The sequence below is a fragment of the Actinia tenebrosa genome, unplaced genomic scaffold (assembly GCF_029948245.1).
Source record: "Actinia tenebrosa isolate PJP-AT-01 unplaced genomic scaffold, QUT_ActTen_1.0 PGA_scaffold1__47_contigs__length_23844297, whole genome shotgun sequence".
Taxonomy (NCBI): domain Eukaryota; kingdom Metazoa; phylum Cnidaria; class Anthozoa; order Actiniaria; family Actiniidae; genus Actinia; species Actinia tenebrosa.
In genome coordinates, this window is record NW_028292578.1 from 9,403,003 (window position 1) to 9,428,425 (window position 25,423).

General features: G+C 35.9%; 5 protein-coding genes and 1 long non-coding RNA gene across 6 annotated transcripts; 2 read left to right on the plus strand and 4 right to left on the minus strand.

Annotated features, from left to right (window-relative positions):
* Positions 1-2,311: 2,311 nt before the first annotated feature.
* Positions 2,312-8,195, minus strand: LOC148909825 (uncharacterized). The gene is made up of 3 exons (XM_089032558.1): positions 7,899-8,195; positions 7,435-7,592; positions 2,312-7,289 (listed from the first exon to the last, which is right to left on the minus strand). The coding sequence occupies exons 1-3, from the start codon at positions 7,931-7,933 to the stop codon at positions 5,953-5,955; spliced, it is 1,530 nt and encodes a 509-aa protein (XP_088888684.1). The 5' UTR covers positions 7,934-8,195; the 3' UTR covers positions 2,312-5,952.
* On the plus strand, positions 3,497-5,672 carry LOC148909826 (uncharacterized). Its single transcript, XM_089032559.1, has 4 exons — positions 3,497-3,577; positions 3,893-4,043; positions 4,208-4,383; positions 4,605-5,672. The coding sequence occupies exons 1-4, from the start codon at positions 3,543-3,545 to the stop codon at positions 5,635-5,637; spliced, it is 1,395 nt and encodes a 464-aa protein (XP_088888685.1). The 5' UTR covers positions 3,497-3,542; the 3' UTR covers positions 5,638-5,672.
* LOC116286551 (leucine-rich repeat-containing protein 57) lies at positions 8,061-11,127 on the minus strand. Its single transcript, XM_031693110.2, has 4 exons — positions 10,615-11,127; positions 9,584-9,719; positions 8,753-9,210; positions 8,061-8,256 (listed from the first exon to the last, which is right to left on the minus strand). The coding sequence occupies exons 1-4, from the start codon at positions 10,693-10,695 to the stop codon at positions 8,215-8,217; spliced, it is 717 nt and encodes a 238-aa protein (XP_031548970.1). The 5' UTR covers positions 10,696-11,127; the 3' UTR covers positions 8,061-8,214.
* A 4,840-nt stretch (positions 11,128-15,967) lies between these two features.
* Positions 15,968-22,903, plus strand: LOC116286554 (cancer-related nucleoside-triphosphatase homolog). The gene is made up of 7 exons (XM_031693113.1): positions 15,968-16,017; positions 17,635-17,712; positions 18,465-18,612; positions 18,920-19,091; positions 19,649-19,745; positions 20,354-20,548; positions 20,639-22,903. The coding sequence occupies exons 3-7, from the start codon at positions 18,573-18,575 to the stop codon at positions 20,717-20,719; spliced, it is 585 nt and encodes a 194-aa protein (XP_031548973.1). The 5' UTR covers positions 15,968-16,017; positions 17,635-17,712; positions 18,465-18,572; the 3' UTR covers positions 20,720-22,903.
* On the minus strand, positions 17,563-18,465 carry LOC116286555 (uncharacterized). Its single transcript, XR_004195969.1, has 2 exons — positions 18,401-18,465; positions 17,563-17,706 (listed from the first exon to the last, which is right to left on the minus strand). It is a non-coding gene; the product is annotated as an uncharacterized LOC116286555 (long non-coding RNA).
* LOC116286553 (G patch domain-containing protein 2) lies at positions 20,991-25,410 on the minus strand. Its single transcript, XM_031693112.1, has 8 exons — positions 24,306-25,410; positions 22,824-22,867; positions 22,580-22,647; positions 22,443-22,482; positions 22,056-22,141; positions 21,897-21,953; positions 21,726-21,781; positions 20,991-21,360 (listed from the first exon to the last, which is right to left on the minus strand). Exons 1-8 carry the CDS (start codon positions 25,324-25,326, stop codon positions 21,182-21,184), a joined length of 1,551 nt encoding a protein of 516 aa, XP_031548972.1. The 5' UTR covers positions 25,327-25,410; the 3' UTR covers positions 20,991-21,181.
* Between the last annotated feature and the right edge of the window lie 13 nt (positions 25,411-25,423).

The following is a 25,423-nucleotide window of genomic DNA, read 5'->3' on the forward strand; positions in this document are numbered from 1 at the left end:
GCTTTAGCGTAACTGTGTTTTGCGGTTATTGAATAAAAGCTTTTTTTTCCCCGCCCTTGGCTGATTTAAAAAAAAAATTAAACGGTATTTTTCTTTAATTTGTGCGCTTTCTTTTTATAAAAGTAATCGAAGTGATTTCTAGCTGCTAAAGCATTCTCTCAGCATCCCAAGTGCAATGAACATAGCATCAAACACGGAAAGCTGTTTTGATACTTACATTCAATCATTATTGTTAATGATTAATAATATTATTGTACGTCGTCGTCGTCGTTGTTGTTGTTATTATTATAGTCTTATTTTTATTATCATAATTGCAATATCACTATATAATCCCATATAAGCAACTATCGCATTAGGGACAGGTCAAAAATTAGGGCTGGTGCAAATGGGGGGAGGGCCATTATTTTTCATGCAGGCTAAAAGGGAGGGCCAGAAAGAATTGTGCAAGTCTTAAGGGGACGGACGTTTTTGTGCATAAAAATTAGGTCTAAAGAAATGTAAAAAAATGAATTATGACACGGAAGAGTTTAATAGTAGAATGAGAACTACCGTGACAACAAGATCGGGAAGACGTGCAACTCGTTTACTGCTTCAATTATAAGTTATGGGGGAGGGGAGGGCCAGAAAAAATTGTGCAAGTATTTAGAGGGGGGGGGGGGGGGGGGATATTTTTATATAAGGAAAGGGAGGGCCAGTCTAGTATAGTTTGGAATGATATAACTAATCTGCAATAGGACTACATGTCTGTCCAATTTTGAAATAATTGAATTCAGAAAAGTTCCTCTTACTGCCAAATTGGACTCGAACTATCGGCGTCTTCCAGTTTTGTCAGTTCTCGGTACATCTAATTAATTCCAAATTGGACAGCATGTAGTCCTATTACCCAGTATATTTATTATAAAGTTGTATCGTTTTATTGGACTATATATATCGTGTTATTGGGCTATATCGTGTTATTGGGCTATATCATGTTATTGGGCTATATATCATCTTATTGGGCTATATCGTCTTATTGGGCTATATCATCTTATTGGGCTATATCGTGTTATTGGGCTATATATCATCTTATTGGGCTATATATCATCTTATTGGGCTATATATTATCTTATTGGGCTATATCATCTTATTGGGCTATATCGTCTTATTGGGCTATATCGTCTTATTGGGCTCGTCTTCTCATAGTGGCTCTAAACTCCAAGTCCTACAATCTTCGATCTTATGGTCTACGTTCTTTTACTGTTGCTGCCCCTAAACTTTGGAATATGCTCCCGTCATCAATATAAGAGACACTACTAAATTGGCTTCATTCAATACACAACTTAAGACTTATTTATTCAAATTAGCTTTCAAATCATAGTTTTGTTTTACTCTTTCGTAGTCTTACCTTAATTTATCGTGAACATTTTCATCATTTATTTTCAAAGCGCTTAGAACAGACTTGTATAAGCGCTCTACAAGTTTTTATACATTATTATTATTATATGTATGCCTGATTTAGTGCATCTACCATATGCTATGTATCCTAGTGCATCGACTGTATCAACTTTACTTTGTCAACACCTCACCTTCACTTCACCAACACCTTCACTTTACCAACACCACACCTTCACTTCACCGACACCTCATCTTCACTTCACCAAGACCTCACCTTCACTTTTCCAATACCATATCTTCACTTCACCAACACCACACCTTCACTTTTTCAACACCTCACCTTCACTTTACCAACACCACACCTTCACTTTTCCAACACCTCACCTTCACTTTACCAACACCACACCTTCACTTTACCAACACATCCCCTTCACTTTACCAACACCACACCACACCTTCACTTTACCAACACCTCACCCCACCTTCGTCAACACCTCAGCTCCACTTTACCAACACCTCACCCCACCTTCGTCAACACCTCAGCTCCACTTTACCAACACCTCACCACACCTTCATCAACACCTCACCTCCACTTTACCATTACCTCACCTTCACTTTACCAACACCTCGCCTTCACCATTCATCAACTTCACTTCACCAACACCTCACCAACACCTCACCTTCACTTCCCCAACACCTCACCTCACCACACCACACCTTCACTTCACCTTCACTTCCCCAACACCTCACCAACACCTCACCTTCACTTCCCCAACACCTCACCAACACTTCACCTTCACTTCCCCAACACCTCACCTCACCACACCACACCTTCACTTCACCTTCACTTCACCAACACCTCACCCTCACTTTAATGAAAGTAGAATTCCACACTCAATTTCAGACCTTTGAGAGGCTTTAGCTTTCAAAACAACACTTAAGTTACAAGTATCTTTTATTCATAGTATTTTTTGTAATTGCATATTTAAGAAAACAAAACTATGATGGTAACCTTTTTCTTTAAAAAAATCTTGTCCTCATCTTCTTTATTCAATGGTTGGTTGTTGGGTTTTGCCAACAATACACTTGAAAATTACAGACAGTAAGTAAACATACTTCCTAGCAGTAGGCAGGAGGGGATGACGTTCCAGGAAGATGAGGTAAGGGTTTGGTTTAGGAACGTTTAAAAAAAAAATCAAATTGTATTTTACATTCAAATTATATTTTGCAGTTGTATTCTGCAACCTCAGGACTGAGCACAGCTCACTCACAGATTTAATTGGAATTTAATTTGTAAGGTTTTGTGGAGGAAGACAAACTTACAGGAGAACCCAGAAGATATCTTGGAAGTCTATATAGGGAGGTATAACTATAACTTCATAATCAATATATTTGAACACTATATATTTTTTAGGCTGCATTCATAATGTATGGCAGAGGGGGGACAGGTGAAATTGAGGGGGGATCGGGAAAATTTTGGTAGGAAAAAGGGGGGGATAGGCAAGTTTTTATCAGAAAAATGGGGGGATGCACAATTTTTGGAAGAAGCTACATGTACTGAACAAGCCTTGCTTTGGGGGGTTTGTATTTTAGTGCATGACTTTAAGGGGGGTTTTAAGAATTATTCTGGACTTTTCACATTTTTACCTGCCCCCCTTCTGCTATACATTATGAATACAGCCTTATGGCTAACCTGCTGGCTAAGATTCCTAAGTCTTCTGAACTAAGAAGAGATAAGGGTAGCCTCTGAGGTAAGTAGAATAAGGTTAAGGTTAAGGTTAAGGTTTAGCAGCTGTTACAGCAACTACTGAAACTGGGGCCTTTTAGACAGCGAAAAACCAATCAAAATGTAGAAAAAAACAATACATTCTAATTTTGGGTAGTGGAGCCAATCAGAAAGTAGCAGAAAACTATAGCCTTTTGACATATCATTTAATTTGCAGGAGAAAATGGCGATGGCTATCTGCATTTTTTTACATATAACATCAGGGTCAAATTGCCACTCTTAGCAGTCCTGGTTTCTGATTGGCTCGACTACCCAAAATTTAATTGTTTTCATTCTACATTTTAATTGGTTCTCTTGTGTAACCAGTGTAATAGGCGACTTGCACTAAGAAATCACGTGACTTCTTGGATGGCAAACGCGCGCTATGTAAACAAACATCAAGATGGCCGCCGTCGCACCGGAAGGCGACAAAAACAGGTTAGTACAACCACTTAGACGTAACTTTTTAGCTTTTTTCTACCAAATATTGGTACCCATGGAGTCTTCAAGCATATTTGGCTTTTCGATTGGTCCGAAAGAAAAATTCTTACGCTAATTTTTTCACCAAATCCAAAGCCGCTTCCTGTTTGTTATCGCAACTTTTTTTCGTGGTCTTTGACCTGGGACTTGCTTTTAAAGGGTTTTCCCCTAGAAAACTTTAAAAACAATACACTCTAAACACAGGACTTTATCCTTTGCTTTACTTTTCGCGAATTAAAATCGTCTTATTCCGAATTTTCACAATTCGTGTAGACCAACAAACAACTATGTTTGTTGTGTTCCTAAATGCACAAGCGATGGTCGACGTGATGATGGTTTGTCATTTCACCGCTTCCCTTGTCGAGAGGAAATAAGAAAACAGTGGATTGTTAAAATACGAAGAGACATCGGAGAAAACTTTAAGGTAAGATTTTACGTTGGTTACTGTTCGTTACTAAATTTTTTACTAGATTTTATTGGTCAGTCTTATTTTACAGCGTCAAACTCGCTAAAAAATTTATTTGTATACAAAGCATATGTGAGCAGAAATAATTTACGAGTTTTTATGAATATTTATGCCTCGATTAGATAACATCGAACACCAGAGTATGTTCAAGACATTTTGACACTGATCAATATGAAGAAGAAAAGGATATATGTGGGCGCCGAAGATTAAAAAAGCATGCTATACCAACTCAGTTTGCATGGACCATCAACAAGCCTCCCAGACGCGTACTTGTGAGGAAGTTGCCAAATGCTGCTATGTAAGTAATAAACAATTCATGTTAATCATGCAAAGAGAAAGAGAAATCAAAACTTAACAAATGCTCTTGTTTTATCTTTTTCAGTACAATTTGCTTATTAGTTGTTTTATATATATGTTGCTTTAAAAATTAAAGAAAAATTTATAGACATATAACACTATATTGAATGAAAAACCCAAAATACTTTCCTTTTAATAGCATCATTATGCATTTGTTTGTAGAAACAGATATACAACTGGAACTGATGTTCTTGAAAATGAAATAACAAAACTAAAGAAGGAAATAGAAGACCTGAAGGCCAGATTATCTGCCATGAAGATCTACAAATTTGGATGTGAAAGATTCACAAATGATAGCAATTCCATCAAATTTTATACTGGATTTCCTTCATATCAGCATTTTATTTTATTTTATGAATTTGTGCAGCCCTCTGCAGAAACCATGACATACTACTATGGAAGTAATATATCAGTTGGGCACCCAGGCAGCAAAAAAATGTTACTTATTGATGAACTATTCCTATTTTTGGTTAGAATAAGACTGGAGTTGAAACTATTTGACCTGTCACATAGGTTTAATGTCAGTGAGTCAACTGTAAGCCGTAAGATTATTACCTGGGCCAATTACTTGTACTTCTTCCTTGGGATGCAGCCTATTTGGCCTTCTTTTCACACTGTTAAACAGAATATGTCCCCCCTATTTAAAATGTTATACCCAACTACCCATTGCATTATTGATTGCACAGAAATAAAAGTGCAAGTCCCAACATCCCTGAAACTGCAATCCCAGATGTACAGCAACTACAAGAGCTCAACCACTCTTAAAGGCTTGATTGGAATCACACCAAATGGTGCAGTGTGCTTTGTCAGCTCTCTGTATACAGGCTCAATTTCAGACAAAGAAATAACTGCACAGTCCGGTATTTTAGATCTTTTAGAGCCCCATACTAGCATTATGGCTGATAAAGGCTTTGACATTGATGATCTTTTAGTGAACAAGACAGTAGATCTTAACATACCCCCTTACTTATTAGAAAATAGTCAACTTAAGCCACAAGAAGTCATAGACACAAAGAAAATAGCCATGTTAAGAATTCATGTTGAAAGGGCTATCCGAAGGATAAAAGAATTTCACATTTTTGATGGCATTGTTCCCCTATCTTTACTAGGAAGTGTTAACCAGTTGTGGACTGTGTCATGTTTGTTGACTAACTTCCAAGGCCCCTTAATAAGAAGGGATTCTTCAAGGGCCTAGGGTCTAAATTTATAATAAATATTCATGCCAATTTACTCAGTTTTATGGTAATATATATATAATGAAAACAAGAGTCATATAATTGGCAAAATAATTTAATTAAAATTGGTGTTCTTGAATTAATTCAACTTTTTATCTTTTCATGAAAAAGATTTCAATTGATATGAATTAATTTGAAATAAATTAATTGAATAAAATATATTGTAATAGTTGTTTTATGGCAATACTTATTAATAATATTTTTTACGTATTGCATAAATTATCCTTTTTTCAGTGTTATTTGAATTTACCTAAGAAATAACACAGATGATTGCATTATGTTATATAGTAAGTAAAATAAAAGGTATCAACTCTGTCTTTGCTCTCTTGAAAAAAATTTCTGTCAAATAGAATTCTCTCATGAAAATAAAGATCACTACTTACAAAGCAAAAAAAGTCACACCATTGTAAACAAGTAATAGCTAGCTGACATTGTATTTGGTAAAAAAACTCATGTTTTCGTTTAAGAGCAAAGTGATTGGTGTCCTTGTCAAAAGTTAAATAATTCACATCATGTAAGCTTTCAACATCTTTACATACAACTTTAATTTCAAGCAAACCAAAAGGACTCATAGCATTTTCAGTGGCTAGTTCCATGTCAAAGACCTTGCGATCAGGAGAACACCCTAACCATGGGCAAACAGGATGAATAACAAGACCACATGGATATAAGTTAACAGAACTGTTTTTTACTTTGGTTGCATAGTTATAGGCTGCATATGGTTCCATCTCAATTCCCTTCTTCATTGCTGCTGTTTGGACATGACGGGTTGGGTCTAGTTGCTTGCATAAAGACTTGAAGTTAGCTTGTCTTTTAGCTACTATGCCAAATTTACTGGCTGTTATTCTTTTCTTCCTTAAAGTGTGCCAAAGTTGACACTCACTTTGGTCTCTAGTTCTTTCTTCTAAATGAAAGGACATTTCCTCATCAACTCTTAAGGAGGTTAGTGTAGCTAATTGCTCAGCATTTAAACAGGAACTGAAATTATTGGTAAAAGAGGTGTTGCTGGTCAATGGTAAGGAAGGAAAATCAGTATTAGCATAATCATTAATGATATAGGAGGAAGTAAGCTTCTGTTGATAAGATAAAATGCAACCTATAGGAACTTTGCCAAATCTTGTAGAAATTGCAGGGAGGTTTGTATCAGACATGTCAGGTAAAAGGGTACATATGAGAGGTACAGGCTCTAGAGCTTTCAGGTTTTCTTTGTAAGTAGAGTCTAGCAGCAGGTATTGGGAGGCAGGGGAGTACAAAGAGCTCTTTATAGATTTAGTATAGTCCGCTCCTTCTCTAGTTTTCTTGACAACCACTTGATCAACACATTCTGGCGTGATCTTTTTTCCCCTAGGAATATTCCACCTTTGTGCTGACATAGTGCAGGTAAGTTCATCGGGCAATGCTGTTAGACCCAGCTGCTTGCAGTGTGCAATCAATAGTAAAAGTGCCAGAGTATGTTGACAGGCTCCTCCTGCACCAGCCACGCACGAACATTTCCCATATAAATTCTTGTTTTCCAGTAGGCACACAATAAATACTGAATGTGGCTTCTCTGATTTTTTCATCGAGCGAAAACATTTACTCTCTATCGTTGCCTCTTCTTGACTATAGCGAACTAAGAGAAAAAGTCAAATTTTAACAGAGTCCATTGAATATACAAGCACGACAAAGTACAGCCAGAGTTAACAACTAGTACAACAGCACAAGCATTGACCGTTTTTAAAGCTTTTTCGTACATTTTAATTCCCCAAAAAACTCACCTTTATAATCATGGAGATATCCTGTTTCGGCAAAAAATTTGTAGGCTTTTTTCAGACTCGTTGAACCTCCACCAGTCTTTTTGGCAAATAACTCTACGTCGCCAAACGACAGTTCAGGCATCCTGGTAAGGTCAAGCGACCCTTTTTTCGCCGGCTCGCTAAAGAATTAGATCAATAACGATGAAATACGTCCTTGGAATGGAAATGTTTACTAACATTTCATGAGTCTGTGTATTGTTTTTAAAGTTTTCTAGGGGAAAACCCTTTAAAAGCAAGTCCCAGGTCAAAGACCACGAAAAAAAGTTGCGATAACAAACAGGAAGCGGCTTTGGATTTGGTGAAAAAATTAGCGTAAGAATTTTTCTTTCGGACCAATCGAAAAGTCAAATATGCTTGAAGACTCCATGGGTACCAATATTTGGTAGAAAAAAGCTAAAAAGTTACGTCTAAGTGGTTGTACTAACCTGTTTTTGTCGCCTTCCGGTGCGACGGCGGCCATCTTGATGTTTGTTTACATAGCGCACGTTTGCCATCCAAGAAGTCACGTGATTTCTTAGTGCAAGTCGCCTATTAGCAAGCCCAGTGACAGTATAGTTGCACTGTAAGACATAACACTAAAAATAGCCTCCTTTGAAACCAGCTTCATTTTCAGCATGCAATACAGTACAGCAATCACTTGCACTGCAAAATGATGAACTGACTCAAAGGGAGATATAACACTCAAATTTTTGTAACAGTGTTCAGTGTTCAGCATAACATTTCAGAAATGATTTGCCTTGATTAAGTGAACTTCTTCTTAGTTGCTGTGAACCTTTCCATATACTGCAGTTTAAGTGAAAAAAGCACAATTATAAGAAACATGGACAATATTAACAACAACGAAACTATACATGTACATTTGATAAAACGTTAAAAAACATTCACATTTTTCTTAACTTATATTTTCTCATTCAAAGAACATGAAAAGTAAAAGTAGAACTCTTACCATTACAGGGCTTCTCAATTGCATACATGAAATGGTACATTTAGTGGATTTAGTGGACGCCAATCAAGACAAGTTTCCATGACATTCCATTTGCACATGCTCATAAAAACTTTATGTTTTCTGACAAATGTTAATGAAACAGTTTGATTAATGTCCACCAACCCTCCTGATTTTGACACTACAGAAAATTGTATGATTTCTTGCCTGTGATTGAGAAACACTGCAATGGTTTTCAAGATTTCTTGATAAGAAATGTTAGAAAAACACCATGGTTTGCCAAATCACATGCATGAATGTTTTTCTTTTCTGTGTTAGCTCTCTCAAACCACTCACCTGATCATATCCCTCCTTTTCACGAAGCTCCTTCTTAGTAAACAAATTACCATCTAGTGCAAGCAGGGATAGTCTTGACTCCTTCAGCAAGGTTTCTTTGACTGCATCTAGAGGGAGGCAATTCTCCTCAAGTCTCAAAACTTTCATCCGAGGACAAGCAGCCAAGGAATGAGGTAAATAAGAAATTTGGTTGGCATTTAAATTCAATTCCATTGCTTGCAATTCTCCAATATTATCAGGGATCAATTTCAGTTTATTATCTGACAGATCAATGAAGTCAATGTGCCTCAAGCTGCAAATCTCATCTGGAAAAGTTGATATCTGATTTGAAGACATTTCAAGTTTCTTTAGATTGTGCAATCCAGTGAAGACTCCAGCTGGTAACAATTTGATGGAGCATTTGTTTGCAGCAAATGTTTCAAGTTTCTTTAATTTATTTATTTCTTTTGGGAGTGTTTCTGAAACAAAAAAAATCAAATGACTAAAATAATAAATGTGCCCATGTGCTTTCCTTTGATAAGGGAAGGGCTGAAGGTCGATTTGTCATAAACTTTTAAAAAATGGTTGTAGCCCTCCCTATTTCCTTAGCCCTCAGTAAGAAATTCATGGCAATTCTATTAAATCAACAAGGAAACAGTTCTCACCAAAATAAAAAGGTTTCACTCTTTGCAAAAGTTCAAATTTTAACTGATGACCTATCCCTCTGAGGCCCCTGCCCTCCCCTTCAATAGAAATAAAAATCCACTAACATTATCCGATCAATTATTACAAAAGTACAGGTAAACTATAACTGAAAAACAATGGTGACTGGAAAATACAAACCAAACTAACCAAATCGATTTGAAGATAATGTTAAGTTTTTGAGACCAGTAAGTTCACCAATCTCTGGCGGCAAAGATTTGAATTTGTTTCCTGAGAGATCCAGAGTTCTCAGAGAGTCACCAAGTTTAAAAAGCTGAGGTGGAACCTGAGAAAATAAAGGTAATTCACTGGGGGTTAGCATTATTCAAATAATTTAGAGTAAGCATGGATGGGATGGGCTGTTGTTGTTGTTAAGGATTGCACATGAGAACAAATAAATATGAACCAAAATAAATTGGAAAATTGAAGAGTATATGCATATCATCAGGGATCGGTTGCATTACATGTAAGGATGGATATAGTGGATAAATATATAAATTTGGATAACAGGATTGACTTATCCACTGGATAAGGATCGTGCTATCCACCCTTCGTACAACCAGACCCATGACAAAAACCACTATCCACAGGAGCACAGGAGTGGGTGTCGACACCATATGAGTGTGTGTCCATAGCTGGGCTTATAACTGCCTTTTGTATAAACATTTATGTTTTATATATTTATACATAAATTATTTTGCATATAAATATTGTTATTGCATTGTTCTTTTTTTAGCGACAATAAGCTCGTTTATATCGACAATATAAGCTTATTTAGGAAAAAGTCTTATTCAGCATTTCTTATTTCCACCTTATCTGCGATCCTTGTGTGTTTTTTTTCTGGCAACTAATAATATATCAATCGTTTTTTTCAACCTTTATTTTTTCAACCTTTAATTGATTTTTTATGTGATAGGCCCGAATTGAATTATCTTTTACTAAATTTAAATGCATATGAAGCCCCAAGCAAGCTACGAACTTTCAAAATATATCGCAGAGGGTGTCAGCACAGATGGCGAAGTAAAATAAATTATTCGAGCTACGCATTTTCAAATTAGAAAACTCGGTCATAAAACCTGTAGAAAATATATTTCCTTAAGATAATTATTACTTTTCATTTGTCCTTCCAAGCTCGTTTTCTAAGATCAAAAACAAAAACGAAAGAAAAAAATGGCACTCACCTCGGATAAGTTTTTCCCCGCCAGTGAACACACTCCTGTTTTTCGTGCATTGTCGATATGCTGAGAGATATTGCTCCCCATTTTAGGCTTCTTATGAACCAACTCTTTAACAGGAACCCTACATCAAGCGAATCGGGACTAGAGTAATCTAAAGAGAACAGTAAAACGGCCAAAAGCTAACCACTTTTATTTTGCTTGACTTTCAGCTGAAGACACCTGAAAGAACAACATTACCCAGGACCCCTCTACCACTCAAACCCAGGAAACCCAACATACTTTATGACAAAATGGCGTCCAAGAGGTATGTCTTGACTTGCTCTCCAGGTTCGTTACAGTTTAATATAAAATATTTTAAAAATTAAGCACTTATTGATAATCTAAATAAAATTAAAGTAACAGGCGGACCAAACAATTAATACTTCTTGCAAAGTTCTTCTATCACAGGTTTTCCAGCCTCTGCTTCTGTTGTACTGTGACTGAAAACGACTCATTGCATAACAGCCCTGGTCATGATTGTCTGTCATCCCTGGTCATGATTGTCTGTCATCCCTGTGTTGTACATGTACGTGATGATTGTACATCTGTGTTGTACATGTACGTGATGACTGTACATCTGTGTTCAGTGTACATGTACGTGATGATTGTACATCTGTGTTGTACATGCACGTGATGATTGTACATCTGTGTTCAGTGTACATGTACGTGATGATTGTACATCTATGTTGTACATGCACGTGATGATTGTACATCTGTGTTCAGTGTACATGTACGTGATGATTGTACATCTATGTTGTACATGCACGTGATGATTGTGCATCTGTGTTGTACATGTACGTGATGATTGTACATCTGTGTTCAGTGTACATGTACGTGATGATTGTACATCTATGTTGTACATGCACGTGATGATTGTACATCTGTGTTGATGATGATGATGATGATTTATGAATTTATATAATAATAAATATATAACTTGTGCTAGTATTGTTTGTTTGTATTAACTATTTCACAATATCATGATTGTACATTGATTTGATTCTTAATTGCTTCCGGTTCTGCTATCTAATATCCTCCGATTCGGCTACCCTCCTTGTCCTCGCCCCACGGCCACCGTATCCTTGTCCGAGAAAACCAAAATTGGATTGTTTAGCAGGTATGTTTTTATTCGTTTTAAAAGTCTTGTTTTAAAGTTAAAATATTCAAAAAATGTAAATATTAAAGACACACGTTGAAAGGCTTGTTTCATGCCTAAAATCAATGAAGTTGTGTGAATCAGGAATTCAGCTTTAAAGGATCAACAATGAGCGTTTTTTTTTTCATTATCTAAATCATTTGTACATTGAGTTTTAACTCGAAAATATTGGGGTCCCAAGGGGCGCGTGTTTGTGTAGGAGGGAGTGTGTCATTTGTTAGTCAAACTAGTTTGAAAATCGAGTCAAGATTAAATCAGTGCTAAAAACAGCCAAGAAAATACAAAAAACAAGCTGTGTAGCTTCTGCAACGAAGGATGAAAGGTAAGGTAGATGATCAGTCGTATGTGTGAACATTTTGACAGAGTTTAGAGCAACGTTAGGACCTGTTACCGGCTTTTAAAAAATGATTACGAAGTGTATGGTGAATGGTGTTTATAATCAGTTCGATCAATTCTCTTTGCAGCAATGAAAGGAGTTTCTTCAGAAAATATTTGTCTGAAATCAATTATCTGTAGCATGGTTAATTCTAGCAATAATATGATTTCGCTCAAAAAACATTCGGGACTCATTCAATACTTTGCATAATTGCGGGCTTCCTGTGGTATTCTATCATCCTGACAATATGTACAGGAAGCCCAAAGAAGGTCATATTTTAAATTGTTTTCCCCCTACATTACCAAACGTTTTTATAATTTCCTAAAGGCCTACATATGGTGCCTACATAGATCTATCAAATAGTTCAGTTTCATTGGAAGCGAATTTTAAAAAGCATCCAAAATGAGGAAAATGCTAAAAACGCTATACCGCTGACCAAACCCCATTTTCCTCAAAATTTTACACCCTTATAAAATTCGTAATGTAATTGTAATCAAGAAAATAACTTCGGAACCATGTTGACGCGTTTCATAGCTTTTCAAAAAGATGTGTTATATTTTGAAAAGCTAAATATTTCTATTTACGAAAATTTTGGCCAACTCAAAAAACGCTTATTTAGGGGTTCCAAATTCAAGCGGCTTGTTTTCTATGAAATAAAGCAAAAACCCAAAATATTTTTATACACAGATTTAAAGCTCCATTGGTATTTCCTAAAAAATATATAATATTTTAAATCAAAGCTTATTTTCATTTTCTAATTAAGCGCTTTTTAACGAGTTGAGGCATTTGGGCTTCCTGTGGTGAAGTGTAAATTAAGGTAGCAGTGTTTAATGTTCATTTTCCTGGCAAAACTGATCCAAATGTACGATGTTCTTACATATTCATACAGAATAATTGAAATACTTTTAATATAGGTATTTTTGCACTCTCTCTTACTTGTCTTTTAGGGGGGAAAACGTTTTCTTATTGACTTGATTTTCTATGTTTTCAGGCTTCATACTTGAAGATTAAAGCAAGAAGCATGTTAGCTATTGAGCAGGTATTTTTATTATTTAAGTTTTACTTCAAATTATTCCCTTTTTGAAAGTAAAAAAGCAAATACATGTGAGTCAGTAATTTTGTAAATGGTTTGCGCACGATGTTTTTAGTGCGCACATAATGCAACACGCTAAAATACAGACGGTTTTTATAAATCCCCTAAAAATCTATGTAATATGTGCAAGAGTATTACATCTACCTAGAAAGTCGTTTAAATTCAAAAACTTGAAATAAATAAGGCATTGGTATTGTTAACCTTATAATTGTGAACACTCGGGATACCTGTGGTAAGACGCAAAAATTCCTGTTAAATTCAAAATTAATATTTCTTGAAAAAAAGAGATGTATCTGAAAGAACATCACTTACATATCGTAAATACGACGTAATATGTGCAATACTTGCACAATTTCACTTTCAAAATCGTTATTATATATTGCTGCCTTTGTTAAAACTTCACCACAGGTAGCCCAAACGCCTTACCCAATTAAAAAACGCTCAATAAAAGAGGAAATAAAGCTTTCATTCAAAATGTTTTAAGCTTTTCAGAAAGTACGAAGTGAGCTTTAAATTTGCGTCTAAAAATAATTGGAGTTTTTGCCTTATTTTGTAGAAAACAAGCCGCTTGAAGTTGGAAACTCAAAATGAGCGTTTTTTCGGTAGGTCCAAATTTTCTTAAATCGAAATATTGAGATTTTCAAAACAAAAAACACTTCATTGGAAAGGTATGGACCGCCTTAACATGCTTCTGAAGATATATTTTTGATTAGAATTTTATTGAAGATTTTATAGGGGTCGCAATTTTGGTGGAAAATAAGGTTTGGTCAGCGGTATATCGCTTTTAGCATTTTCCTTATTTTGGATGCTTTTTTTACCTTTTTTGCAATGAAACTGAGTCATATGATAGGACAACTGATGTGTCATGTGTGGGCACAAGGAAAATATTGAAGTCCTTGAGTAATGTAGAGGATAACAGGTATAAACTTTACGCAATTTGGGCTTCCTGTGTATTGCTGTGAGTGTGCGAACTAACAAAGGTAACCCATAACGCCGCTTTTCAAAAAGACTTTTATAAATTCTAAATCCCAGTTGAGAATAATATTCATTGTTTTTCTTGTTTTGTTCTCACGGATTCCTTTCCTCTAGGGACTCGGTGTGTTGGAACTGGTTGAGTCCGCCATGTTGTAGATTCGGCGAATCGAGAACAAGAAAAAGAACCCAGAATAAGTACAAGAAATAGGCCGTATTATTAAGGACCATTAATATCTGGAACAAAGGTAACTTGGATTATAGACTTAACTGAGTATAGGCAAGCACCATAAAACTAACAAAATCAAGTGAAATGCTGTCGTTTTTCATAACTCGGCTGTGCCTATATTTTATCACTCAATGCCCAATTTATTTTCCATACATCCATCTCTGTCCTACTGTTCTGCTTCACAATCACGCAAATTTCTGTTTCAATAATCCCAGCTATTTTTGTCTTCTAGATTTTACCTTACTGTGAATTAATATAGGTTTACTTTGGAATATAATTTTAAAGATTTTTTTAGAATATGTGCATAATTAACAAGAGTGCGCAAAGTATTCTCTCACCTATTACTAGTAATGGATTGAAACAAGACAACGCTCTGCCTACCTCAAGTTTTGATAGTTTAAGCTTCCAGTTGAGGAAATAAAAAACTATATTTATTTGCGCACTGCATGCGAATGAAAAAAATATCTTTCCGTGTATTTTTCCCGCGCGTAATTTTATTTGCGGTTATACCTTGTTGAAGCTATCATTCCTTTTACAGATGGAGGAATGAAAGTCAAAGTCAAGACAGTTCCTTATAGTCAAGAAATGACAGAAGAGCGAAAATAGTATTATAAAAAAACAAGGAATTAAACTGGACAAGGTTAATCAACCGTTTTTGACCTTTTATTTTTATTTTGGCTTACAATTAGATGCATTTAGTTTGTACTTGGTTTTATATAAAGGTTCAAAACATAGGGCGAGGGCTTTCAATGAAAGTCCGAGCCCGTAGTTTTGAACTGGTTTAATAACCAGCCACGCCCCAATTCTATTGTTTTAATGGGACAGGTCTTGAATTTCAAATTCAAAACCTGGCTCGGGTTTTGAATTCAGCCCAGCTCTCCCCTGCTGATAATCAAAGCCACCTCCAGCTTTAAGAATGTAGGTCTTACTCTGGGTTTCAAAACCTACATAAAACAATAGAATTGGGGCGTGGCTGGTTATTAATTTAAATTAAATATTTTCTGACTGCTTTTGCCTGTTTTATCTTGTCAATTCCCTTTTCAAAATTTATCCCGCTATTTGTAATCTCGTTAAGCGTGCTCCTTTAAAACGACGCGAATTTTCCCGCCAAAAAACATAGAAATTTTACGCCCACTTGCCCCTGCACTTTTAGCCACGCCTAGAGCTCTTGCACATTCTTTAGCATTTATGAAGATCACTCTCGTGCGTATCACCTTCACCCGGTCTTCTAATCCCCTTCCTTTGTCCTGCTCATTATCCCATTGTTTCATAAAGACAATAAACAAGACATTAATTATTTATAAGAATTTTAATATGCCACGCATTACAAGCGTTATGTTTTAACAAACTTTCAAACCTTTACCTTCAACAAACACATCAACAGTCTACAGTACAAGTGCACCGGCTACAGGGCAAGAGGTAAGGTGAAGGTACAGGTTCAAGGCCCAGGTAAGTCTAGGTTCTTAGATGAAAAATTGGACAAGCAAGAAGACAGCCAACTACAAGCAAGGATCAAGCCAATTCAAGCAATCATGGACAACGTAAGGAAGAAGGACTCTCAGATTGGCAAAGAAACAGAGAAATTGGCTTTAAGAAAAAAAATGCAATTGCCAATAAGAAAATATAAAAAATTCAAATTGGCAGTAAAAAAATTAAAAATTGTGAAAAAAAGTAAAAAATTTTGAAAAATATATACTAAGTCTTTTTTCACTTTTTTTTGGCCCTAGGGTAATTAAATGAAGGTCCCTGAGAGCAAAAGTTCAAACCTACCCTCCCCTTAAGAAAAAGTGCCCCCCAACAAAGTGTTGAGGGGCACCCTTAAGGGTCTGGAATAGAATGAACTAATGACCTCAGGGACTGTAAATTTCATTGCTATTCTAAAGACATAGGTGTTGCTGGAGTAAAAGACTAGTACAGGATACTGAAACAAGGCAAACTTATTGGTGTTGTCTTTCAAAAAATAAGTGAAACCCATTCTGGGTATGGCCAAAATATGAAGACAACAACAGCTCTAAACCTTATTATACAGCATCAGTTAGAAAAGGTTAACATATTGAACTTTTCAGGTTTGGTATCAAATTAATAAATTGACCTTGATAAATAACTTAATGTCTTGGATTGATAACAAGGTTTTTTCTAGTGATTTGTTTTTAAATTCAAAAGTTCAATGTCTCAACTGCATGGTTTTCTACTGTACTAGTCATACACAGTAGAACAGATATTGTATGAATGTGATAAACCATGACACAATGAAAAATATTTAGCAGTTTTTAGTTAATCAATATATTTGTTCAAATCAATTCTAACAAATTTTTCATGAACGTCTGCCCCATGGTTTATCATTATCATACAAACTCTATTCTAGGATACAGCAAGAGTGACATATGGTATATCTGAGTCCAAGTTTAATCTGTGACTATTATTTTTAAGTATAAGTGGGTAGGTGTACACCCAAGTGTCGTACATACATTCCACTTTTAGAACGGGTGAGCAATTTCAGTATATGTATGAATACTGATTTTCAATTTGGCCCACTTAATTCACTCATTACCACTACGCTCCATGTTCTAAATCTCTCTTAACTTACATGCTGATTTTTGATCCAATCATATCAATAATAACATTAAGAGTTCAATTCGAAATGACTGAGTGATGCGTTTCAAAAGAATCACAAGTATTTTTCTGACAGGTGCCCAACAGATGCCAATTGCCTTAGATAAATACCATATGTCAACTCTTGTTGCACTTTTACTCAAGCAACACTTATGTTGGACTATGGGAAGAACACACCAATCCCTAAGGATTACTCAAGGAATATGACAGATTCAAAACAGAATTCAGACTGCCGATGATAATAATGAAATTGTAAAACTGAAGGGTACATCAGGTAGAAAAGCTGTGCATTGATATACCATAAACAATTCTGATGGTGATCAATATTTGGAACAACTTCAGTCACTTAGTGATGCCAATAATCCACAGGCTTGACATGGTGTGTTCCCTCATAGTCATAAGATTAAAATTTCACCACTTTAAGACACCAAAATGCAACCACTAAAAACATGCAAGAGATACCAAAAAAAAGATTTTAGCCAAATGATGTGCACCATAGTGCACGATCCCTTTAATTTTAAATGCTTTTTCTTGATCATTTGCAGTTATGACAACCTTGACTTGGTATTACAGTATTTTAAAGGAAAACGCCATAGAAATGTTCCAACCAATGTCCTCTGCAGGTGCAAAACAGCTTTAATTATGGCCAAATTTAATAGCACTTGAAATTTTTTATTCCAGATATGAAACATTTGAATGCAAATAATTGCAAGTTTAAAGTAGAAAATCAGAAATACATGACCAAATTAAGCTTGATGTTTGACCAAAATGAGCTTTTTGAGCTGATTGGGGTCCCTGTGCATTCAAAATGGCACCACAACAACAGGAATTGAAGTATTTCAACATAGTTTATAAATTTGTGGCTTTTGGTACATGGAAAGTTTACACTGTTCTTCCCACTGAGATTCAAAGTAATCTCTAATTTTCTAAGACATGGAGCTACACAGTTTTCATCCAATTTCGTGAGTAAGCTTACAGTTAAACATGGGATCGCAAGGCCTCAGGTTACAGTCTGACGTTTCGCATTTTACACATCTGTAAAATGCGAAATGACGGTTTCGCATTTTAAAAATCTGTAAAATGCGAAATCCTCGTTTCGCATTTTATTGTTTCGTTTCGTTTCGTGGTTTATGGTAAGCCATTATGGGATTATGTACGAGAGCTAAAGGGGTGTGAAAACCAAATTCAAAATGCTCCTTTATCTTTATTCCACCCAAACCGACGAAAACACTTCATAATGCAGACTTATATACAAAGAAAAGGTTTAGGTGTCATACAGAAAAAATAAAGAAGCATTTAAAGCCGACTTACCGGGTTAAAATTGCCATAATATCAGCGCTTTACTTCTCACCATCTTGTTTACACACGTGCGAAGGAACAAGATCGATGTGCATCATGGGAAGCGCGAGGACCAGGAAGACTGGAACTGGCGGAAGTGAAAAACTGATAACACAGGAAACCCAATGAAATACCTTATGACAAAATGGCGTCCAAGAGGCATGTGTTGTTGACTGGCTCTCCAGGTTAGTTATAGTTACTAGTATGAAATACCCAAAAATCAAGCATTTACTGACAATTTAAAGAAGTCTAAATTAATTGGCGGACCAAAAAAATGAGTACTTTTTGCAAAGTCCTACTAAAGAAACAAGATGTTCATACAATCCCTTCTCTTCAAAAGACTAAAGAATTTCCATTTGATATTTTTTGGCAATCTTAGCGTAGATACCATATAAAGTAAAATGCATATTTCAAATGGTCTGAAAATGGGGAAACATTTCCGAGCTAAAAAGGTCCATTCAATACACATATATTTTCATGTCTTTGTTTTAGGAGTTGGAAAGACTACGTTGTGCAAGAAAATTTATGAGCTCTTAAACAAAAAGTCAATCAGTGCACAAGGTTTCTACACAGAGGAAGTGCGCAATGATAGAGACAGTGGTAGACTTGGATTCGATGTTGTTACCTTGAATGGAGAAAGAGGCCCTCTTGCAAGGGTTAAAAAGTATGAAAAATTAGCTTTAGCCTCTAATTTATTTAAAGGGACTCTGAGGTGCCAGACACATCATAGCTTAAAATGTACATCATATACTCACCAATAATCACTGAGCCTGTTTAATATAACACAGGTGATTATTTGAAAGAAAATAGGCATCAGCTTATTTCTAATATTTATTTCATATTTTGAAAGCGGCATGCATCAACAAACAGTAAGCACCCAATCCTATATTCACCCATGTGTAGGCGATTATCGAGAAATAGTCTGAAGTCCTCAACCAATCAGCATGTGCAATTTTCTTTAGCCACCTGCCAGAGTTACGATACCAAGGGTATATAGAGGAAGAGTGAGAACCATAAGAAGAGAAAGCATGGTGCACAACAACACTTCCAATGTTTGTGTAGACTGAAGAATGGACCAAGTGCACCTTATGATGATAGGGCTTTTATGTTGTTTCTTATGAGAACTCCCTCACTGACAAGGGGTCCACTTCATTATATCAGCCGGTGTGAAAACATGACATGCTTTATTTGTAGTATATTAATGTACTGTTTTATTAACAGGCCAGGGCGCAAACAAAAGGGGCCAATGGTTGGGAAATATTTGGTGGACTTGAAATCATTTGAGCAACTGGCTTTACCAACAATTGTTCCTTCTTCTGTAAGTAGAAAGAGCCACCACTAGTTTGGACATTTAGGTTATCTATATAGATCATATTACTTTAGGAGTATCATTGCACATCCAAAAAGTATACACATCTGCAAGCAAAGTAAGTCGTACGGTATCATACACCCTCATGGTTTGCAACCACCTTTTGAATATTCTGATCCAGAAAGAGGGAGGTATGGAAACTTCCTAAGATATAATTTTCTTATTTTTTCTTTGTGGATGAAAGAAAACCATATTCTGTCTTGTACATATGAGTTATTGCATTGGCTGAACACAAGTACCTTCAGATGGGGAAAAATTAGTCAAGTTTTTTGGTGTCTTATTTTATGGACCAAACTGAATGTGAAGTCTAGCTATTAAAAAAAATTTGTCAAGAAAATATGACACCCAGCCTAAATGGTACTTGTCTAGCCAAATGCGGCTTAGGCCTGCGCTAAAATTTGTCATATGTTAATCAGTCCAGTGTGGCCAGCCATCATGTCCAACAGGTCATTGAGCAAGCATTGGCATATTGACTGGCTTGCTATATACTAAAACGAATTATTTGTCCAATAAATATTTACATTTTTCAAAATTGATTTTTTTTCTTAACATTCAAGACAGATAAACCCTGCATTGTTATTGTTGATGAGATTGGAAAGATGGAGCTGTTTAGCAAACCATTTGCTCAAGCTGTTCAGAACCTATTTGAATCACCTAAAACATGTATCTTAGCAACAGTTCCTGTTGCTAGGCAACACCCTATTCAGCTTGTTGAACAACTCAAGGGAAGGCCTGATGTAACTTTAATTGAGGTATTTCTTTTCTATTTTACTTGTTCCTAATCCCCTCCTCCCCCGTTAATTTTACTTAACCTGATAACTCTTAGGTTTATTGTCACCCAGGTTACAAGAGCCAACCGTTCAAGTATTGCAGAAGACATTCTTGCTCTGATCACATCAGCTAGTGGCACAGAAGCAAGCTAATGACAACACAACCACCCAGTGATAGCTACATCTGTAGTAACCTAAGGATCTTCAAATTTTTGAAGTTGGGCATCAAGATTCTGACTATCTGTAAGCCAAATTATCACAGATCCTCAACTAGGTGCAAGCTGTCATATACAGACCTCTTAATTTATTAAAATAAAAGGGCTTATTAATGAATCTAGCATAAGAAAATTAACTTTCAGAGTTGACCAGGTATGTATACATGTAGAACTAGAATTTTGGATGAATGAGATGATGAGATAATGTGTTCATGTTATATATATACTTTTATTTTTTACTCCATGATTTGGATAGTCATTTATGATTAATTCATATTTGTCATTAAAATAATTTGCATTCACTACCTACATGGAACACTATCAATATAATACAGATAAAATGAAATTTAAAATTTTCTAAAAGGATTGAAACTTTTTTAGAATATTTACAAAGTATTGGTCAGGAAGGCCATGCATGACCTAATCCAAGTTTTCTTGGTCTTAATGTTGCATTTATAGGATTTACAATACCACTCTTATCTGGACCCAAACCAGTACCAGGAACCCAACCCATGCTACGGAGCATTTGGTTACCAATATTGCTTTCAGGTATTGCGCTGGCAAACTGACCAACAGGACCTGAAATAAACATAATTGTAGGATTAACAGAACCTTGAAAAAACCTTGTTTCACTTTAGCTTTGTACTTAGGTAGATCACTAAACTCTCAACTCTTGCCTCTCACCAACCAGGACTGTGCGGTTGTACAAATGGTGGATAAAGTCGATGATGTTATCCAATAAATTTATCCACTGGATAAGATTTATCCATCGGATAGCACTATCCACCCTTCGCATAACTTTTATATTTTCTTCTTTGCTGACATTATTTGCATATGGAATTCCTCCCAATTTTGATTCAGAAAAAAACGTTACCTTTATTTACCTGTAAAGACACAGATTTTTTCTGCTGATCAAAAATTGATAGCATTTTATTAATTTATACCTTCAGTTGCTATTCTTCTTGCTCTTTTGACTTCTGACATCTGTAATCCTTTCCTTCTGGAAAGAACCAAAAAATCATACTTTACTAAGTGACTGAAAGCAACTGACAAAAAGTTAACATGTAGGAAATGAGAAAATTCACATATCGAAAAAATAAACAATAAAGACTTACTTTCCATCTTTGCCAAAAAAGCTGTTCACAGCATCTTTGTCAGGTTTACATGTGTTCCTAAAAATTACAAATCGTACGTTATTCCAAAGCTCTTGATTCCGGAAGTCCTAAAGCAGATGTATGACATCTCAATTACAGTATAATATTACTGACTGTCACCTTGTTTTTAGTAGAATGGCATGACCACGATGAGCAGAATTCTCAGTTCGGCAGTGCAGTGCATAAAGAGAAGCCAGGTGATGAATCTAGGAGCATTGACAACACAGATAAATCACAACTTGATGTTTTGATGTGAACACATATGCCTTCATGGCATTACAGTGACTGCATGATGAGTGACGCAGTTTATTAAATTATTGTCTTAACACAATGACCTTGCTCACCACTCAGTGGTTAGAGCACCCAGCAGATAATGGAAGGTTTTGGGTTAGATTATGATCTGCATTTCAAAATTTTTTCCAAGTTCGATGTCACCACACTATTTCTAATAATTTATAATATTGTGAAGAACATACTCTATACATGAAGTACATGTGGATTTCACACCTGTTCTCTTTCATTCCTGTTGTTCAGTGAAATTGACAGTCTGTAGGTAAGAACAATAATTTCAAAATGTCACACACTATGTTTAGGGATGAATGATGCAACAGACATTTTGTAATTCATTCAGCATCCAAACTTACTCTATTTTTGAGGGATCATGAAGAAACTTGTTGATCTTTCTCTTTGCTTCCACAAGGAACTTATTATTCTAAAAGATCAAATAGCAATTTCATTTAATTTACTTAAATGTCTAAATGAGGATTTTAAAAATTAAAAAAAAGGCAAATTACAACGATTCTACATGGAGACATTCAGTGCATGTGGCATAATATATACTAGAAATGCTGAAAATATGCATTTTATCTAACTTTCCTATATACATACTGTTTCACACATGGATTTTAAAGAATTCAATCTTGCTTGAAAGCCTACAAAATAATATAATAAAAGCAATTTAAAAATTATTGAAATCATAAATGAGGACTATGATATATTAATGCTATGACATGGGGCCTACATGTAACCATGGAGGAATTTATCATAGGGATCAGAACTACATCAAGTGTTCAATACTTCCCATCCGAAAATCAGGAAAAATCTTTAAGCAGTGAGTATTACACCTTTAAGAGTTATTCCAGTAAAGTTTCAGCTGAATTAAAATTCGTTCTAGTCCCATTTTAATATTCATTAGATTCCAGAGAAAGAGAAGAAAGAAAAAAGATTTCAGAGGTGGGGGACATTGACTGCAGCTTCCAGGAAAATGTCCAATTCCTGTGGGACAAAATATAATACTGACGATTTACATGCACAACCCTTGGGACTACAATCTTGGTCAAAAAGAGTTGAGAATTTTTCATCCAATCATGAAATAGTAGAATTTCGCTTATTAAAAAAATATTGTCTGTACCCCCTCTCCCCCAGAACGATGTTGGTCCCAGTAGGTAAAGCAGCCCTGTATCCCTCAAAACAACATTGTTTAGGGGGGGAGGGGGTCGTTTTAAGGGGAATTTCTCATGTTTTTCATGAAAATACCATCAAAACCAAAAATTTCTCAACATTTTTGACCAAGATTGTAGCATTAGACAATTGAAGTTTGCCACCCTCTGCTTGACCAAAAAACTCCTCAGGAGACAAGAGAGGTCCACCTTGGGCAAGTCTAGACTAGCATTGACAGGTGAATAAATCTATTTTTCATACTTTGTGTCATCATTTCCATGCCCTTTTTGTTCAGTTTAGTAAAGTGTAGCAACTTCTTAACACTGTTTTCATTGCTACTGTCAATCAATCACCTATTACACAGAGAGTGGCTCTAATGGACCTTAAATTATTAATCAATCAAGTCATTAGAGTACATAGTCTTGATAGCAATGAAAAGAGTGGTTATTACCATGCAAGAGCACTGCAGTATTACACCAACAGCAGTCGGATGTACTGTGTAGGGGAGCTAGGATAATGAAAGCTAATTTATTGTGATCGAGAAATGTTTCAGTCAACTTCAAATATATATTTAAGGAATGTCATAAAAAGTGGGTGCATGTCTCTGTACTGCAATATAAATACGCTTGGTAACTGTTTTTAAGGAAGATAAAATGTATGCACATGTCTCTGTACACTGGAAGCTGTAGAGCATGAGAGAAGCAAGCTTAGGAACATGAGGTATAGTGGAGTGTTTCTCTTGCTTTTCAAGTGCTCTACATCTGCCAAAGTGTTCATATCACAGTATAGAGATGTAAGCAACTGTCATATTACTCTTGTAAGATGTTTTTGAACGATTTAGAGTGGGTGTATCTCTGTCCTCTGATATAAACATGGTATCCAGCCAATCAGGGAGCGTTATATCTCAAATATTTTAAAAATTATACAGACCTCCTGCTTGTTTCGAAGCCTCTGCTTGAATGCCATATTCACTTATTACTCCTTCAACTATATGTTGAAACTTTTCATCCTCATCTATACTCTGATTGTCATTTTCCCACCAAGGAATGACATTAACACAAGGATCTTGTTCAAAAGTGCTCTCCTCTCCTTCGTCATCACCAAGGCGACCTTCATCGTTAGTGAAAAACCCTTCACTTTCATTTCCACTGGAAGTATCGCTGTCAGAGCCAGCCATCACATCATCTTGTGGTCCATTCTGATCCCATGTACATGTAGCAGTAACAGGTGTATCTTCAACAGATAGTGCAGTAAAGTTAAGATGTCTAGGGTGCCTGGATTGCATTATATCTGCAGACATAAGATCACTACTTCTTCCTCCGTTGTCATTCTCATAAAGAATCCCCTCTTCATATTTAGATTTTCTTGTCCATGTTTCTCCACATGCATTTCCACAAACTCTGTTTGAAAGCTTTCTTTTCAACGATCGTCTACTATGAGTTCCTTTAGTCGTTTTACCATTAAGTGAAAATTCCTGACTGTGTTGTAACGTTCCTGAACTTGACTGTTGTGCAGTTCTTTTCATCTTTTTGTTCCTTTTGCTTCTTTTCTTAGACAGTCCAATGACGGAACTGTTCAACTGATCGCCCTCTTGTCTTTCTGGTAAAGGATAAGGGTCCATCTTTGAAGACAATCTATGATACATGGATAGTCGCTTGCAGGATTCCAAAACACCGTCATTATCTGAATCACTCTGATACATAGTTATGTTTTCGATGTAGTCCTTCAAGGCTTCTTCAACAGAATCATTGCTTTCCTCACTCAACATCGCTAAGTCTTTCGACAAAGGAAACTCTGACCGTCTTTTCCTTCCTCTTCTTTTCTTGATCTGTTTGCGAATCGGTGTCGACGATGGTGAATCTTTCGTACCTATAGTTGTGTCAGAATTAGACGATTGCGGATCGTCAGTACGTTCTAAAGCCAAGGTCAAATCTGTGACTAGTTCGTCCATTTTGGAAATAAAATAGATAAAAAAATAAAAGCTATTTCTACAAAATAAATAATCACATGCTCACGTATATACGATGATTTGAAAGTGACGTGATCGA

Coding starts and splice junctions, on each gene's coding strand:
- LOC148909826 (XM_089032559.1), top strand. CDS start 3,543: ATGGCCGCCGTCGCACCGGAAGGCGACAAAAACAG. Junction 4,044..4,207: donor ACATCGGAGAAAACTTTAAG/GTAAGATTTTAC, acceptor TGCCTCGATTAG/ATAACATCGAACACCAGAGT. Junction 4,384..4,604: donor AAGTTGCCAAATGCTGCTAT/GTAAGTAATAAA, acceptor ATTTGTTTGTAG/AAACAGATATACAACTGGAA.
- LOC116286553 (XM_031693112.1), bottom strand. CDS start 25,326: ATGGACGAACTAGTCACAGATTTGACCTTGGCTTTAGAACGTACTGAC. Junction 22,142..22,442: donor ACAGGAATGAAAGAGAACAG/GTGTGAAATCCA, acceptor CAATGCTCCTAG/ATTCATCACCTGGCTTCTCT. Junction 21,361..21,725: donor AAGAAGAATAGCAACTGAAG/GTATAAATTAAT, acceptor TGTTTATTTCAG/GTCCTGTTGGTCAGTTTGCC.
- LOC148909825 (XM_089032558.1), bottom strand. CDS start 7,933: ATGGCCGCCGTCGCACCGGAAGGCGACAAAAACAG. Junction 7,593..7,898: donor CCGGAAGGCGACAAAAACAG/GTTAGTACAACC, acceptor CTAATTCTTTAG/CGAGCCGGCGAAAAAAGGGT. Junction 7,290..7,434: donor ATATCTCCATGATTATAAAG/GTGAGTTTTTTG, acceptor TTTTTCTCTTAG/TTCGCTATAGTCAAGAAGAG.
- LOC116286551 (XM_031693110.2), bottom strand. CDS start 10,695: ATGGGGAGCAATATCTCTCAGCATATCGACAATGCACGAAAAACAGGA. Junction 9,720..10,614: donor CGGGGAAAAACTTATCCGAG/GTGAGTGCCATT, acceptor TTATTTTCTCAG/GTTCCACCTCAGCTTTTTAA. Junction 9,211..9,583: donor ATTATCTTCAAATCGATTTG/GTTAGTTTGGTT, acceptor TTTTTGTTTCAG/AAACACTCCCAAAAGAAATA.
- LOC116286554 (XM_031693113.1), top strand. CDS start 18,573: ATGGCGTCCAAGAGGCATGTGTTGTTGACTGGCTCTCCAG. Junction 19,746..20,353: donor CAACAATTGTTCCTTCTTCT/GTAAGTAGAAAG, acceptor TTAACATTCAAG/ACAGATAAACCCTGCATTGT. Junction 20,549..20,638: donor CTGATGTAACTTTAATTGAG/GTATTTCTTTTC, acceptor ATTGTCACCCAG/GTTACAAGAGCCAACCGTTC.